The following is a 19,516-nucleotide window of genomic DNA, read 5'->3' as shown; positions in this document are numbered from 1 at the left end:
TCTCACAAATGTTTTATGTCTGTGATACAACCTGTGAATGCAACTCCTATGTTTATGTTATGTTCCGTAGACGGTTTTTTCTATAACGAAATACTTACTATCGCAGATTCGAAGCGCATAAATAAAAACATCGGTAAAAACTATAAAATTAAAAACGATTAAAAATTACTAAGCTACGCACTTGACTGAGTACAATTCTAAGTTTGATTCCCGGTGGAGGTAATCGCCCTAAATAAGATGTAACAAAAAAATCACGTAGGCCTATCTTATTTTCGTAACCACACCACAGATTTGATTACACCAATATATTCAAATTTTAAGCGTTATAAAAGGGCAATAATGTTAGTAAATAATGAGTAATAAATACAAGCAGATTACAGCGAATAAAATAAATGCCCAAACTCGAACCTTTCTCCAGAGGCGCGGCGGTTGAACCCGCGCGGGGTGACATTGCTGCTCCATACTCCTTCTTAACAAATGTTTTGATACTTGCGTATTGAATTTTGCTTTGATACATTTAAAATAAAATACTGTTACATAATATTTGCTATGTAGCCGTATATAAATTCATATGGGTGACCGGAGTATGCGGGTACTGTCTCCGGTTTGAAACCTTGCACACTTAATTTACCTAATTTAGTTTTGTGCTCTTTTGCTTGTCTTTATGCGTTTGTTATACTATACCATTTCCCAAAAAAAGAAATATTTTTTTCGTTTAATCCAGAAGCCGTCTGTATGACACACAAGCATAAATACCATAGGAATCAAACCTAAGCACTACGCCTGCGAATTTGACTCATCTTTATATATATATTTCTTATGTCCGTGTGTATGTCACTGAACTCCTCCTACACGACTGGACTGGTTTTGATGAAATTTGTTGTGTGTGTTCAAGGGGACTTGAAAATGGTTTAGATTCACAATTTAGTCCGTTGGAAAAGGTTTTTTTAATTAATTTTTAATTCGTAAGTAGTTATAGAATCGGAAACTATGCATTTGATCGAGTGATGATCTTTAGCAAAGTTGTTGTCCAAGAGCCCACGAGGGTTTGGGAGTTGGTAAACCAAGTTTCGACAGATGGCACCACTGACATTCCAATGCAGGTACAAATTTTTCGTTTTATTTATGTCACATTATTTCTTTAAAATGCGGGCGAAGCCGCGGGCACCACTAGTTAGTTATAAAAACGAGTCAGCAGTGTTTTTAGTTCTGTGTGGATAACGATAGGTTGTACATTGTACGATATTAGTTTTTTTGCTGGATCTCAGACATTTTCAATTTTCAGTGGCTTTTATTTTGGTATACCACATGTAATGTTATACATTAGCAAAATGCCACTTGATTTTAAATATACTCGGTAGAGTATATCTTATATGATGGACTACCGCCCGCCCACACACATGGATATTATAAAATAAACAGTAATCAGATAAGTCTAGTCTTAATATTTCAAATCTGGAGACTGTTTAAAAAAAGTGACACAGAGAACATGTGAAAACCAAATTCAAACTCTACATAAAACATCTTGCTCTTGAGTGTCATTATTACTTATCCAATGCAAAAGCTGAGCTTTTTCAAAGAAACGTCTTGATCACTAGACCGATAAAAATACCCTGATAAATGCAGTATTCAGACACTATTGACACTTAACTAGTTGCTAATGGAAATGAAAATTTGTGTTTAGTGCATGCGATGGCCAAATAAGAACCTCGTCAGAATAATGTCCGTCATCGATAGTTAGCGAAAAACAATGTATTATCAATATGCAATAATCGTTCAAACTAAGTACTTAGGCTTTCTGACGGTTTGGCCAACAGACGGATTACTAAAAACTCCAGCTCTTCCACAGTTTCATGGCTTTCCATAGTTTTAATACTCATGCCTACTGATGCAATTGTAGCCAATATAAAAATAACAAGAAATACATTTCTAGTACTCAGAGCTCCTTGAAATTCGATCTTTGGCAGGCAAAACATTGGACAGATTAAATCTATTAATAACGGATATTAGTAGTGCTACTGATTATTTAAAGCTTTGCATAGATATAATAAGCCTTACGTGCAGTTACGCGTCCTTGATAACATCATTATAAAAGCAGTGGAGACTATAAGTGGCGAATAATATAGGAGTAGCAGACGAGCATGCAGTCCACCTGATGGTGAGTGGCTCCTGCCGCCCATGGACATCTGTAATCAATCCCAGATAGGATTAGATATTCCTCCCTGAGGTGGGCCACAGATGCGCCGCTGCTCCTGAGGACTAAGCCGGAACGCCTCGGAAAAGTCTGTCTCTCTTACCACACCCTTCAAACCGGAACACAGCAGCGCTTAACACTGCTGTTATTAGGTAGAAATAGGGGTGGCGGTGGTGCCGCCGGAGTCGAACCACAAAGGTTCTACCACCTTCAAATTCAGCAAAGTGCATCAAGGATCAAGTGCATCGCGCGCGCATCACAATAAACGCACAGCGCACTTGCATTATGGCGTATGGATGCACCGACTTGAATTTTTTTCGCCGGTTTTTAACAGCGTCCTTGAATTTCAAGTTTAGATTACAACATGCACGTTACCAAAATGCAATGCTCTGTGCCCACATTCGAGACACGTACCTACGTGTGTAGGTTTATCTTTAAAAGCAATGCGGCCATTAAAGATAAAATTTTGATACGTTCTTAGTCCTCTATTTGTACTTATAATGTGTTCAGACGATTTTGAACATTTGCGTAAGTGTAAAAATATTTAACCGTATCGTAAACGATTTTACATTTCAGTGGTATAACAATAATTCATCGTTTCCTACATGTCTCTATTTATTATATCATTATCAATTATACCTATCATAAACAAAATCATTCCCCAAAACTGCAGTATACAATTTATTGAAGAAAAAAGTTATTTTCCTTCTTTCTTCACAATATGTTGCAGTTTTACGTGGCAATTAAAAGTCATAAAATAATATTAAAACATACGTTTGTTAACAAAATAGAGCCGTGATTGAATACATAACATTGCATTTATTTAATGAAAAATAAAATGCGAAATAAAATATGTGGGTTCTGATTTTCTTAAATTCTGAAAATAAATAATTTATTATTTATTGTTATATGAATAAGTATAATTTTGATGCAAATGAGTACAATAACTGAGTCAATTATATTTTTATTATCATTATTTTCTGAACAATATTTTTTTCTTCAATTGGTCCTTTTATTAATTAGAATTTTGAACTCGTTGTTCTTTAAATTTGATTCACAGTGAGATTTTGTTTCGTATCAACTGTTATAATATAACCAACTGCGATTTGATAGTTTGCTGAAATATAATTAGCACTCGTGATTGAGTGCATCCATTATATGAAATACCGTCGGAGTGTTCAACTAATGGTAGCCGGTAGTCAATACAAATCACATTAGGCTAGGTCAAGGCTCTAACTCAGCTGTGTAGATAGTGACGACGCAAATAAAGGCAATAAAAAATGTAAAACCCGACGCAAGCGCAGGGCAATGCACTTTTTCGTGGACGGTCAAAGAAGATCGTTGAATACGCCTGCTTTGCCCGAAAATTGTGAGCTGCATTATAATTTCATTGCCACACCACAAACAAAATTAAACTCTAAAACACCGCACAAAGTTGCAATTTCTAATTACTTTTGGTGTGACGTAAACCTTTATTAAATAACAAGCCAGAAACCACAAAAATGCACTTGTTGTCGCGTTTGAAAAAGAACCTTAACATTTATAAAACTGATTCCATTTCGAATCGCAAATATAGCGAAATTGCCAAAATGTGTAATTGCATCCTTTAGTTAGATCGCCGGAAAGTGAACTTTATTGTGAAGACGAAACGATGACATTTTCTATGGCAAGGTCTGTGAAAAATGCAAAAGTAATGTATAGGCAATTTGAACGTGAGGTGGGTACACGCGAATCGGTGTAACTAAGGTCATGATACTATAGTGTATCTGAGAATTCACTTCACGAAATACATCCTAACTCATTGATATGTTTTGCTCTGTTAAGTTCGAGTCATCATTTCAATTGCGAGTAAGTTCCCACTTTTTTATCTAGATGATAATAATATAATTAGCATTTAATCAATTTAAGAGATCACTGCAAAAAATTTGGACTGGTCTTCATTAAATTAAACCTTTATTAATTAATTAATTCTCATGATTATGGTGATACAGTATTATTAAATTTTCGTTCAAATTATTAATGCTGAACTACAACAAAGCTTAAATTTATAGACACTTGCAAATGCAGGTCCTATACACAATTAACTGGAATTACTGTAAAATCAAAAATCCGCCCATATACCGCCAATGTCACTCTCGAAATTTAGAGGAACCCAACACCTGATATTATTATAAAATCCTGCAATTTAGAAGAATTCACCTCACATGTTAAGATCCAAATTCAAATCTCATTTATTCATGTAGGACTCTTTTTGAACATCAAATCGCGACTCTACGCGACGGAATTCGTTGTCGATATTCGTCCTAAAAAATAATTACAGTTTACAACTAAAAACCACGCTAAATTAGCACAAGGAAAATTGTTAACACTGATTCCTGACGATCCTAATGAGTTGAATGGGATAAAATTATTTAAATCGTGTATTGTCATCGGTTCTTGATAATTGTACAAAATTTTAAATTAATCGAACAGATCAAAGTGGGTAAAATCGAGTTCAAAGATTCCGTTACATACATACTTACAGGCCAAGCTAATAAAAGCGTGGCAATAATAGACTGAGGTAGCAATGGTTTAATTTAATAGACTGAAATTGTTTGGAGAACCAAAAACCGTTTGTTTTCAAAAAAAGTTCAAAGTGCTAACTATGTCTAGACGAAACGAACAAAGCTCCTACTACGACCAAATGGACCAATTTTGGACCAAATTTGAATAAGACAGCGCGAAAACTTGTATATCGTAGGTATAAGCCTGATTGTCCCTGTAGTTCTGGGACCAGAATAGGGCTACGGTATCCTTGGCCTGTCGTAAGAGGCGACTAAAAGGGGGCTTTTGGGGTGCGGGTGGCAAGAGTGGGAGCTCTAACCGGCTGGCTAGCGACCCCGGGAAGAACGATGGTATGTGTGACCACATACCGTCGTACGCTCCACAAGGAGTGGCGAACTTCATGATCATCTGGGCAGAGCCCGACGGGGCTAGGAGGACTCCGATTGCGTTCCTTTGGAGATCCCTGAGTCCTCTACGCAGCGCCTAGGTCGGTCACCGGGGGGGGGTTTGTGCGGTAAAAGTCCCACATAACCCGTCGTCGCTCCCACGGCATCGGGTACTTTCTGAAGGTTATATAATTAATTTCATATTGTATACTTGTTCTAGTTTATCCTAAACATTATGTTTATTTACACTTTTAACTAAATTGTATTTTATTTTAATAAGTCATAAACGTCCCCCGATAAGCCATTTCAAGAATACGGTTATTTTTAAATACTAAACTCTCGCGCGCCCATGATCGCTGTGTCTGGAGAAGGATTTCTACATGTTCGTCCCTTCTGCAGTTTATATTCTCAAAATTATAAAATATATAGATACATAATTACGCAATCTATGCATAATTTGTGTGCTTAGGTAATACTGATCAGTAACAATAATAGACATCAAAACAACCCTATTGGGTTAGCTCCAGCCATCGGTATTCAAATAATTTACATACAATATGCGAAAGTTATATGTCTAGTCCATGTGTCAATAACATTGCCAATAACAAAAATTGCACCCAAATCTAATCAGTGTTCTTTGTTCGAAGTTTTAAGAGTACATGCAAAAATATAAAAATCAAGGCTTGGTTTCTATTTTATACCATTTACTCATTCTATGATTGCAATTAACTCTTTCTTCTACTAGCATGATTTTAGGTAGAAGATAAAGGAAAAACATTCTAAAAAAGAAACCAACACGCCTAAGAGTTCTTTTAAAAAATCTCAAAGCCGTGTAAAGTCGACTAATCCGCACTTGCTGAGATCCGCATAACGTGGTAATTCACATATTAAGCCAAGCTCAGTGTGAGACATAAATGGCTCAGCGATTCATAGATTTCCTTTTTGTTTAAATATTTAATAATAATATTAATTTAATAATGAATATTTATTAATAATTATTTTATTCTGTTTATCAAGAAAAATTGACGGAGCATTTCCAAAATAGAGGTTTTATACTCAACTGAATTTCATCATTGAATTTTTATTTTCATTCTCATCGTTAAATTATAAACGAACATAAAAAATCCACTTTTAAAATTAATTAATTTGGATAATTTAATAATATAATTAAAAATATTTATCAACCCAAGCGCCTTAACTTAATATTATAAATTCGAATGTGGGTTTATTTGTTTGTCGCTACACTAACGGTTTAAGATATTTATTTTCTAAAACAGTACAACTCACTTACATAAGAAAATACATGTTCATTTTCAAATAAATACATCAAGCATCGGAACAAAATAAAATTCTTGAGATTTTACAATTGTAGGTAGGATTGCATTTTTAAGAATGAGAATAGTGGAATATTACAAGGTATAGTTAACAGTTCAACAATTTACATGTGGGTAAAAATCAAAAATGCTTCTACTTTACACTTGTAAGTGTCAGAGGTGTCAAAGTTGTGCAAGTGTCAAAGTGTCAAGTTGTAAGTGTCAAAGTGTCAGAGAGTGTCGGTTGTCAGAGGTTCAGAAAAAGACATAAGGAACCATTTATCCTGAAAGAAATACTGCCCGAAGGATAGATAAAAACCCATGAACGCGAGCGAAGCTGTGAGTTAAAGCTAGTATTTCTATACGAGTAAATACATGAGAAAAATAATCAATTGATCTTTGCCAAAACAGTGGTTGATAGTAGACCGAAATAGGGGTAGTCAAAATTCAAAATGATTCACTTTTAATCAAAACAGTATTTTGTGAGATTAAATTTTAAATGTTAGAAACAAATAAATTTATCTGGAAATTTTCTTCAGGTAATTTTAGAGAATTGTCATCGGAGCGTTGTAAGAAAGATTTTGGCATGGAACTCACACACTTGGATTTAAGGTTACACTTTTGACACTCAAAAAATAAATTGTGTCCTCTAACTCGTAGAACCAAAAACTGTAACATTCATTTGAATGAATGTTACAGTTTACAATAGTATTGATACTAAATCTATAGTAACTCAAATATTTAAAAACGATTTCTGCGCTTGATATTTTTCTTTAAAGGTCTATTTAAAAGTTAAGGATCCTCAAAACTACAGTTATGTTTTTATAAGATTGAAAATGAGTATGACGTCCATCTGATGGTAAGTGGTTTCTACCGCCCTTGGACATCTGCAACTAACTCCATATAGAAAGGAGATCCTACCGATGCCGATCATAGACGCATTACCACACTTGAGGACTAAGATGGTCGTCCCTATATAAGTCTGAAATGATGTCTATCTAAGTACTGAAATGATCCCATGCCATCCCAACTTCATATAGTTATCTATAATATTTTATTAATCCATGTATACATAGTTCCAATATTATTTAACACATAACTATCATATAAATCATAGTATTTATATTTAGCAACATTCTATATTTTATATTATTGAGCTTGTCATTTTCAAGTCGACAAATTATTACGGTTTTTATTTAGGTAACTTAAAATCTCACTTAAGCAGTGAGGCCGAAACTCGGCCTCTTGATCGAAGGACCCGACGTTCAAATCCCAGGCACGCACCCCGGATTTTTCAGTTTGTGCGTATTGAAATTATAATTTGCTTAAACGGTGAAGGAAACTGTCGTGATGAAACCTGTATATCGGAGAAATCAAAAGATTTTTTAACGTGTGTATCGCATTGATGATGCTGATCTGACTACATTCATCACACAAGTTGCTTCAATGATGTTTGATGAATAACACAACTCTTTTTGTACTCCACTGTTGGGCAGGAGTCTTTTCCCACAGCTGATAACCCTGAGCGCACTCTACCACATCGTTCCAATTATACGTATAGGCAGAGCTATGGATTAGTGGCCAATCCGTGTCGAAAGCTTTCAAACCATGCATATATCTTCTGACGAGGTTTAACCTCTCCTATCCTATAATTACTATTGCGACCGCTTAACCTGCCCTCCAAAGCACATAAGTGTGATGAAATCTTGCCACTAACCGTCACCGATCCTACTTCCGATCATGCTCGACATTGCTAACTTTGCATGTCGCTTCAGATCTACATAAAGATGAATATACCAAATGTCAAATAATTATCTTCTTATATATACAATTCTCGTGTCACAATGTTAGTTACCGTACTCCTCCAAAACGGCTTTACCGATTTTCACCAAATTTTATATGCATATTCAGTAGGTCTGAGAATTGGCTAGTATCTATTTTTTATACCCCTAAGTGATAAGGGTTATTCACCCTTAACATTTTTTTTATTTATATGGCTACACAACGTTTGCCGGGTCAGCTCGTTTTGATATATTTTTATGTATCATTTAAATGTCTACAAGGTCAGCAATCAAATCCAGAATGCTCTATGTAGACTGGTCTGTTAACCACAGTAGGCTCTGCGTAGGCAATCAAATTTTGAAGTATAGTTATCTTCGCTATATTACATACTATAACAAATGAAAAAAAACAGACAGTCATGGGGATTTCCTATAGAAATGAAAGCTCGAAAATAACTTTATTTTAATTTTGAAATTAATTACTATAAGATCAATAATCTATATTTATAATCTATATATAATTTGTAAGTTAAAATTATTAACATACAAATATCCATTTATCTACACAAAAATATTAGCATATTAATATGCTATGAGTGCTATGAGTACTTAAGTACTCACTCTTGTACTGTTTCTGCACGCCCAAAGAAGTTTCCACTTCAAAAATAGATATAAAGTTATGCATCATACGAGTAACTGCGTAGAAGAGATTTCCAGAGCAGATTCGCTTACGAATTACTTAGCGGTATACGTTGCCGATATTCCTTACTCATTGTACTTCAAAATCATAATAGGCTAAATAAAAATAGATGAGTTGAAGGACATTTGTGCACGTTACTTGACAAAAGAATATTCACAAACGAAGACTTGCCGATCTAAAATCGTGATAACCGATCTATTCTAAGATCGTACACCATGTTCTAAGGCGTCGTAGTAAGGCACATGTAAATTTACATTTCATTGAATGGAAACAGGAAAATCGATTCGTGGAAAACCTATGGCATGTCCTATTAAACACTGGTGGCGCCAGAGACATATACGTAATTGAGTTCACAAGCATCTAAAGCTAACTACCTGTATTTGTAATTCCATGTAATGCAATAAAGAAATCTGTAGCCAATCGGTTATTAAGCAGTTAGTCTTAACTGTAGCAATTTCTAACCAGGACCTCAGAGTGCCTCTTCTTCTTAGTCACACACAAAAGTGTGGACCCACCTAAGCTCAAACATAAACGTGCCGCTGATACTTTACTCTTAAGGTCTTGTAGTATTAAAGCAAAAAGTACCCACTGGTTCAAAATAATTAACTGAAAAGGGAAGTAATATAGTAGGTATAATGTAGCATATGCCACTCCCAAAACTTGGAGGAATCCAACGATACCTTGAATTTGAAAAATTACCTTATGTTATATCTTAATAGTCGTCAGACCATTCGGGCTACAGGGCATCTCAAAGAAACATATAGGCGCGAAAAAAACTTACTCTCTTTAGTCGAGTCAAAATGTAGTATGTTTTAACATGTCGTCAGGTAATGAGGCAAAAATTGGTTTGCTACAGGTAGCTCCGCACGGAACCACGATTAGCTCTTCCGTATTGCTATAATTATACTGTTTGATCTATCAGCAAACGCAAATGCTATTCGAACAGTAGAATATACTTCATGCACTTTCCAAGGATTCCGGAAAATTCTGGTGCTTATGCTGGTCGATTTGTTAATACATAGTTCACAAATATTTCCTTCTAATCTAGTCTAAAAGCTATACTAGCCTAATAGATAGAATCTCGCTCTTTCAATACGGAGGTCCGAAGTTCAAATCCCAAACAGGCAAGGCACCTTTGATTTATCAAAACGTAATTATCTATTTATAACTTACATAAAACGGCGGAAAAAAATCAAAAGGAAAAACGCACGCGTATAAGTTCTGAAAAAAGTTTCCCCCTCACTCTAAGAAGAGACCCAGCAATGGGACAGTTAAGGTTTAACTGCGATTATTGCAATCAAATCATATAGGTCTCATCCATTTTTCTAAATACAGTTATATTTACGAAAAATAAATCCGCAGTGCTAACAATATGGAACAGTTCCAAGTGATGTTCATAGGACCTAGGGTAACAGGGATTAGACCCATATTATTCATACTTAATTGGAAAACATACAGTGTATAAACAGCTTGCATGAATAAAAAAATAAACGGTTTTCGCATATTGTTTTTTTTTTACTAAAGTATAAATTACCAAAGGTGTTGTAGGCGACCTTTTATTAAATCGTTATCTACTATAAATCCATGGGAAACTTTCTATGTAAAGTTCTATGTATGAAAAGTTCTATGTAATAATAATCGCTGATGTAATGGTATCCCTTAGGACATATTTTCATAGTTATTGTAGAGTGCCTTGTCCTTCAAACCAAACGCTACGACTACACGTTAGTCATAGAGTTTGCTACGGGCCTCTGCGATCTATGCGAGACGTGCCCTTAAGCATTACACCCCCACAGCAGGGCACGGGTCTCCTCTCTGGTTAAGAGGGGTTTATCATAACTTTGAGCAAGTTAAAACTTTTTTTCAAAGAACTCAGGTGTGTAGATTTACAATTTAATTATAATACGCACGGAGCTTGCGAAAATCAGAGGTAACTATGATACGAAGCTCAGATCGCCCGAATTTAAAACTCTTATGAGATACGGTTTGTAACTCCATAAATTTCTTAATTTTCTCCCTGTGTCTTTCATTTTTATCAGACATGATTAAGTGACTGATGAGTATAATATGATTGTATATTAATATGGATGTTATAAAGTAATCATAATTTATACACGCAAAAATAAAATATTTTCTTTTCTCAAAGTAACTATATAGGTAAGTAATACAGTAAAATTGTTTAGTATTATTAATTATTACCATCCATTTTCAAAAATTATTTTAAAAATTATTACTCTTAAATATGGTTTAGCCAAGCTAAACCATGTTTCTCCTGCATGGCGTGTTTTACAAATAACTAAAATGAACGAAAGTTAATATATAATCGAAAAATACATAATATATAGGCTTTAAGATAAAACTGTTTTTGAATTGAGTACTTTGTATCTTATCAAAAACAAAATATAGGTAATCTTTAGTCTTCGGTGAATCAAGTTTATCATTTATTAATTGCGTTTAATTACAGTTAAATTTTGGACAACTGCGACTAATAAATAATTGTTATCGCATTATTAAAATCATGTCGTATGTTTCAAAACAATTTGTGTTTTATTTTCAGATTTTCCTGTGACGTATAATTTAATATCAGTATATATTGAAGCCTTGTTTTTGTGGTTCAACTTTGCCACTGTATTCAACGATGTCATCGCACGGTGGCACATATAAATACATACGAACACCACTCCTGCCGAGACTGCCCGCCGGAACCGCGTCGAGCACGGCAACCTAGCGCTCGCGCACCCGACTGTATTTAAAATATAACGCAATATTTTAATATTAAAAATAAAACAAAAATGAACGATGCTGAACTGTATCAAAGCAGCAATGCCTTGCAGAAGAGAGACGCCTGTCAGTGTCTCGAAGAATTCGCAGCGACCATCAAGTGGAAAAATAGTGGTGATAGAATCATAGACATAGGGTGTGGGGACGGAAGCGTCACCACCAACATACTAAAAAAATATTTACCCCACAACTACAAGGAAATCGTCGGGTGCGACATCAGCGAAGAAATGGTGAGATTCGCAAACGAGAAACATTCCAATTTTGACACGAAATTCATAGTTTTGGACATCGAGGGAAAACTGCCGGAAGCACTACGAAGAAGTTTCGATCACGCTGTTTCGTTCTATACTCTGCACTGGATCAAACACCAAGAGTAAGTACACGTAAATATGTAATACCCATATTATTTTCAGGTCATTTCAATGTAATAAAAAAATAAATTTTTCATAAATATAAAAAAGCGTGTTAAAAATAACATTTGTTAATTTTAATACTCTAATTATACCTACTCTTGGTTTTTATGATTAAATTAACAAAAAAAGTATATTTTTATAATTAAGTTATGATTTTTTCCTTTAATAATAAAATTGTTATGGAATTATTTTTATTCGGCCATTGCACTTTTGATATTGTGAAAAAAATATTAAATAAATAAAATTAATCACATTAATTACTAATTTAAATTATTAATCGCCCTATTTATTAAAACAAAAAAGGGACGTGTGAAAAGTAAAAAAAAATGCATTTTCCTAAGTTAATCGTGAAATACGAAAAAAACATATTTTAAATAATTCAATTAGAAACTTTTAGGAATTTTAAGATTTTTATAAGGATTTATTGCCGAATCGAAAGTGATTTGCGTAGCAGTTTGTGTTTATTAGAACAAGACGTAATTAAAAACACTATTTTCCCTTAAACTTTCATCTATTTAAAAAAAACATGTTTAAGGAGACAAAAATATTTTTTAATATTTTCAGGAGTGCGTTCAGCAATATCTATGATCTCCTGTCAGAAGGTGGTGACTGCCTGCTAATGTTTATAGGACACATGCCGGTCTACGACGTATACCGGCTTCTCGCACGCACCAAGAGATGGCGCTACTGGCTTAAAGACGTAGACCGCTACGTATCGCCCTACCATGACTCTCAGGTATTATTTTATTAGCAAAATTAAGATAATCCGAAAAATGTACTAGTAAAACCATTCGTATTAGAAGAAGTTGGACAGTTGTGTGCCACCATGATAACACTGCCACTAAAGAACGAAATTGTACTTAACTAAATATTTAAAAGCAGACATCATTTTCCGTTTGCCACTTACGATTATTAAGTAGAAAATAAAGCTTCGTATTGGACGTTCGCTTACTTGAGATTAGTTAAAGATTTTCTCATACCATCTTACTTCTTCTAACTTAAATGATTTAATCATTTAAAATAAATAAAAATCATATAAAGATGCAAAACTAAGCAGTCAAGACCAATATCAATATAATTTACACAGTTGAAAACTAACGTTGTTTAATTATATTTTAGGAACCAGAAAAGGAAATAAAGAGAATGATGGAGAAGATTGGATTCACAAACGTCGACGTTAAAAGCAAGCATTCAAGTTATGTCTATGACAGCATTGAAGCAGTAAAAAGTAAGTAATTTTGTGTAGTGTTGATAACACACATTAAAAAAATTTCGCCATGATCACAACTTAGACTATAGATTTTAAGATTTATTAAATTAGAGATATTTAAAGGGGGCTAACCATCAAGAGGTCCATACATTAGGTATATTATTAGAATTACTTATATGTAAGCATTAATTTTCGCAGTGGCAGTCTACTAGTACTAATTTTAGCCTGGTTTACACTTTTTATACAATTGTATTGATAAATCAAGCATGCAGTCCACCTTATGGTAAGTGGTTATTGCCGCCCATGGATATCTGTAATCAATCTCAGATAAAAATAGACTCCTACCGGGTGACCGCAGATATATTGCTACCCCTAAGAATCGCCTCGGATAAGTATACTCTTACCACTCTCTTCAAAGCGGAACACAGTAATGCTTAAAGCTGTTGTGGATAGGCAGAACTAGGTGTGTTGTTGCTTCCAGGGTGGAACCACAAAGGGTTCTACAGTATTCCAATTCATGTTTTTCTACTTTTCTATATTTCAGAAGCAGTAAAAGCAGTGAATCCGTTCAAGATACCGAAAGAAATGTATCACATATTCATGGAAGATTATGTGAATATATTGCGCGATATGAGGTTTATAGAACCGGTTAATAACAACACGGATGGCTCGGTTCATGTTAGATTTAGTTACAGCTTACTAGTTGTAAGTGCTAAAAAGTAATTGTAATTTAACAATACAATTATATTCTTTGTGTTACACGTAAAACAACTATTCCTAGACATTTAAGAAGCCATGCGAATTACTTTTGGATAATCGATTTAAACATATCTATATTTGAAACGATTTATTTTTATGAACGAATCCAAAGAAAGCGACAACTTAGTAACTATTCAAATTCAATTCAAATTCGTTTATTTTTCGGAAATGTTTACAAACTGTAACAAAAAACAAACAATGATGTTTATAGACTTATAAGAGATTGTTAACAACAGCATATGTCTATTTAAACTAAAAATGTGGATTTTGTACATTAAGTAAACTATCAAGTAAACTAAGGACAAGTGTAGCATTTCACATAGGACTCACACCATTGCGCAAGGTTACCAGTTACGTAGACATCTCCATGCATAACAGAAACCCACTTCATAGCGCTAAGATGTTTTAGAAAGAAAGTAGTTCCATATTAAATACGTCTGTAAATAATATGTCTCTAAATGAAATACAAGTATATTGAGTAGGTTTATAGGCAGATTGTTAAAATGTTCTTTTTTTTTAATTTCTTAAAACGATCTCATTAATGTCGTGTTGAATTCATGTTTCGCGTATCACTTGAAGAATTAAAGTACCTACTATTTTCGATGTTTACATTCAAGTAGATGTCATAATGTCATTTTTTAGAACTTTTGTTTTTGTTATGTGCCCTTTGAGGTCGAAACATGATCTAAATTTTGGACTCGTTGGCCTTTTAAACTGATAATCGTATAGGATAATAGTCTGGGAATTGCTTGCAAATCGTAAAATTAAATAAAATTCCCACACATAAAGCATGGCATAAAAACCAAAATTGAAATAAAAAATATGTTAACTTAATTAGTAGATCTACTAATAAAGCTGGCATAGCGACTAAATTCTATATATTTTCAGAATTAAAAATGGTACAAATTAAGTATTTTTAGAGGTAATGGAATTATAATAAATAATTATTTTTATTTATTATTTACGATAAGCTTTTAATAATAAGATTATTAAAATGTAACGTTAAGTATTTGTGAAACAACGATAGTTAAAGTACACAACACATAATTAAGATAGTACCTAAACCACCGAGATCCATTGACTTCTAAAGTTTAATATTTAGGTCCAGTAATAGAAACGGCTATACCGATTTTCACCAAATTTTATGAGCATATTCAGTAGGTCTGAGAATCGGCTACTATCTATTTTTCATACCCCTAAGTTATAAGGGTTGTTCACCCTTAACATTTTTTTATTTATATGGCAACACAACGTTTGCCGGGTCAACTAGTTATATGAAATATAACTCCTTTTAGGAAATGGCGTTGCAAAAAGAAATTATGTTAATGATTCAATATATAACGTAAATTGTATTTAATGGTGACACTTTTGCTTAAAATAATACGAATTTCTGTGAAAATTCTACCAAAATCGTAATTTTTGCAAAAAAAAAAATTGACGCAAACGTTCGTCAATCTACAAACTGGTTACAAAATGGGTTGATGAAGATTATAAACACGAAAAAATGATCTAATAAAGGTATTAAATAGTATTTTATGTATGAATCTCAGTAACTACTAGTTATTACTAGATTAAATATGATTTTAAAGTCATACAATATATTAGCTATCAGTTTTCTCTATATCATTTAAGCATGTTTGTTGTAATAAGCATGTATAAATACTAAAATCTCTCTGAAAAAGACAAAGGTTTATGAGAAGATATTACTTAATGTTATTTATTAATATTTTATTAAGATTATTGTAACGTTGTCAATTATTTAATTAAATTTAAAAATTACAGAAAAGCGTTGTTTTAATAACGGAATGTAACAGTTAACTTAAGCCTACTTGGCATCGGCAATTCGTAGTTTGGCGATTACACCATGCTGTAACACATTTTGCCGAGTTCAGCGATGCATTAATGTTGCATAGCGATTTCTTCATTTAGTTGCTGCATTGAGCGTCCAAAAGTAACGTCAACTAGACTTTAAATGTGTGCAAGGTGTAGCATTTGATCACCGTATATGGCTTTCGAAAAAACAGCTAAATTGTCGATCGCCGATGCTAAACGGACCATTTCTACCGGGGTCTATAGTGACAGTAGAAGATGAAAAAATTACAATTGTCCGCAAGATGGTCCTTCTCGCCATCTTTTAAATATAGAAAATATAATGCAACACACAAATAAATAAATATACCGACTTAAATGCCATTTATTATGTTTTTTTGGTAAAGGCATAGTTCATAAACAAACATAATATATTCCCTTGCTTCGACATTACACTGGCTTTAACTAAATAATCGCCGTAGAAAAATGATGAGCCGTAAAATTTCCTAGTTAGTTCAGAAAAGTTTATATTTACAAAGTAGTCCCCCTGGAACATTAAAAGAATAAATTAAAACAATCTATATAATAGTAAAGCTGAATAAAATAAAGTTCGTTTGTTTTCAAGCTCGTCCAAAAACATCAGAACCCTCACCAGGAGTTTTTACGTTTCGACAAATATGACTGTTTTGACACAATCCGCTAGGGGCGCTGATTGGAATTTGTATGGGCAAATACGTAAACAAATACCAAAACAGTCATATTTGTCGAAACGTAAAACTCCTGGTAAGGGTACAAATTGATAACAATGTAGACTTTTTTCTTACGTTGTGTTTAAACGGTGAAAATTAAGTTAACTTCAGCGGCATCGCCCTTATTGTAAGCTGATTAAGTAATTATTGCTTAAACTTGCTTTAAATACTGTGCTATCAAATAAACATAATAAGTAGTCATAAAACGTAAAAATCCGACTGCCTTAAATATTACGCTACGCGGGTAATCTTAGAATTTTTTTTTTTCAAATAATTGTATTTTTGGAAGTACCTACTTTAAATAACAGCAATAATATTCTAAATAACACTTAAATATATATTTATACCACATACAAAAGGTGAATAAATGAATGAGTACAAACCTTCTTAATTAAACATTTACTTGCATTCAAATACTTCTCAATTATGGCTGCGAAGGCATAATGTTGACACGGATCATTAATTTTGTAATTGAACAACAGGGTTTTCTGATTGTCTTTCAAAACATATATTGTTATTTTTACCTGTCATAAAAAATCTTAGCGTTAATAGATACATCATCATCATCAACGCGTTACTGCTATGTCCCATTGATTTCAATATATTATTTAGAACAAAGTTGCGTTGTCTTTAAAATATATTGAATGTACGGAACACATGGAATTATATATTTCACAACCTACCACTTAACCAATAAGTATAAAAAATCATCAGAATCGACTGAACCCAATAGCATATCATGATATAAGTAACCATCGTACCTTACACGTCATCAAATTCAAACTTTATTTTACGAGTATGTCTAGTGTTTAAAAAGTATATACTCGACTTGGCGGAGGCACTACCGTGCCTCCAGATTTTCAGACGACTACGCGGCGGACTAAATCTTTTTTTTTTATAATATAGGAGTAGCAGACTAGCATGCAGTCCACCTGATGGTAAGTGGCTAATGCCGCCCGTGGACATCCGTAATCAACCCCAGATAGATTTAGATATTCCTACCTGAAGTCGGCCACATATCCGCCGTTACCATGAGGACTACGCCGTTACCATGAGGACTACGCTTCGGATAAGTATATCTCCCTTACCACCCTTCAAACCAGAACTCAGCAGCGCTTAATACTGCTGTTATGAGGTAGAAATAGATGTGGCGGTGGTACCGCCGTAGTCGAACCCAAAGGGTTTTACCACCTTCATTATTTTGTTTTAAATATTAGAAGTAAAATAAATATTATGTTCTGTTTTATTATATTTCTAATTACCACATCCACGTGTCCTTGTGTCAAAAACGTAAAGTTAACATTAGCAATAAAGTCTTCTCCAATTTTGTTCATTTCCAATGTAAAGTGCGTCATGTTCCTCGATTTTGAGCCCGCGCACATCTCGCACCGAGTGTATTCTACGTCGTAGGGGCCCTAAAATGTTCATAGCATACACTTTAAAACCCACTCTAACTTGTTTAATACCAACATGCATGTGATACATGTATGTACGTACACACACAATATAGGTATGTACATATTTATATATAGAGGTGTCGGTTACGATAAAAATGTCGCGAGTTCAAAGATTATTGCCCACCTAAAAATGTATAACGCGACTAAAGAAGTTCTTTAAAAACTACATGCATTGAGAAACTCCGTTGATTCTCGTCTCTTTTTTGGGTGAAATATATCTTTTACAAACCAGACTACTAGCTCCTCTGCTGTTAGTTCCAAATATTGTTCACACTGGCATAGAAGACATCTTAATTTATTACTTATTGTTTTATAGCGATATTAAATAAAACTTCTATGCAATCGTATATACAATGTTTGCAGGGGGATCATATTACCCATTGGGGTGTAACAATACATTCATTATCTGTTAATTCTTTTCCCATACTTGAAGCGAGACTGACCATGAGAACATCAAACCTATTTCATGAAAAAGTGAATATCGGATACTTGTAAGAATAGTCAATGCAAAAACTACACAAAGATAATAATTATTATAAAAACACTTACGTAATTATTAAAGTTTTTGACCAAGACATCAGCCATAGGACCTTTGAAAATAATCACAAAGAATAAAATTCGTAAAATCCAATTTATCGGGAACATGTTTGTTCCTCTAACTCTATGGCGTGCAATACTTCTAAATATCAGAATTGATTATATGGGTAATTTTTCATAATCGTTTTATAATTTTTTGTTTCCGAATCAGATAACGATCATGGACAATTTACAGTAAATAGTGCTCATTACGAGGGTTGCCGATATTTCTTTGTTATTATATACAGCCAACGCAAAACAACGGATAAATAAATACATTGACCATAATCATACGCGTATCAAAGGAGACTAATAATTGTACCTACTTGTTTTTTGTATGACATAGAAAAGATCCCACAAAAAAAACTAAAGTGTTCAATACAGACTTACCTTTATTATAACTTAAGAGGAACTTTAAACGATATTAATTATAAATTAAATTTCTCTTAAGATATGATACTATTAAAAATCTGCGAGAGCACAAGCTTGCTGATATGTTTTACCGCGTAATTAACTACTAATTCAGATATAATTTTCTACAAATTACTGGTGTAGATTTTTGTCCTCAATACCACCGATACAAAAGGCTATGAATAATGACTATGAGCCTTTTGTATATCTTTTTCCACAAATGTAAAAACCTAACAACGATATTTTTTTATATCAGTACCTATATTAAATAATTTATTCAACGTGTCAGTATATTATTTTATATTATTCGTATTTTCTCACAATGTTTAAACATTTAGCCGATTATTACTAATTTTTTTTTTTTTTTTTAAAGTAATATATTTATTTACTCACAATTAATTAAATTTACAAAATATAATCTATCTAACTATTT

General features: G+C 33.4%; 1 protein-coding gene across 2 annotated transcripts in view; it reads left to right on the top strand.

Moving 5' to 3' along the window:
• LOC140749747 (juvenile hormone acid O-methyltransferase) overlaps positions 1 to 15,849 on the top strand; it is a 34,588-nt gene extending 18,739 nt beyond the window's left edge. The window contains exons 1-5 of one of the 2 annotated variants that reach the window (XM_073082900.1): positions 3,947 to 4,042; positions 11,476 to 12,072; positions 12,677 to 12,848; positions 13,232 to 13,340; positions 13,867 to 15,849. In XM_073082900.1, the coding sequence (XP_072939001.1) occupies positions 11,711 to 12,072; positions 12,677 to 12,848; positions 13,232 to 13,340; positions 13,867 to 14,045 (822 nt within the window). In that variant the 5' untranslated portion in view covers positions 3,947 to 4,042; positions 11,476 to 11,710 and the 3' untranslated portion in view covers positions 14,046 to 15,849. Of the gene's footprint in view, positions 1 to 3,946; positions 4,043 to 11,475; positions 12,073 to 12,676; positions 12,849 to 13,231; positions 13,341 to 13,866 lie in introns of those variants that run through there. The other variant, XM_073082899.1, reaches the window with a different exon arrangement.
• Positions 15,850 to 19,516: the final 3,667 nt, after the last annotated feature.

Source organism: Epargyreus clarus, unplaced genomic scaffold (assembly GCF_041222505.1).
Source record: "Epargyreus clarus isolate Ecla_fem2 unplaced genomic scaffold, WU_Ecla_fem_2.2 ptg000018l, whole genome shotgun sequence".
In the NCBI taxonomy this organism is placed as follows: Eukaryota; Metazoa; Arthropoda; class Insecta; order Lepidoptera; family Hesperiidae; genus Epargyreus; species Epargyreus clarus.
This window is presented reverse-complemented; position numbering and strand designations above follow the sequence as displayed.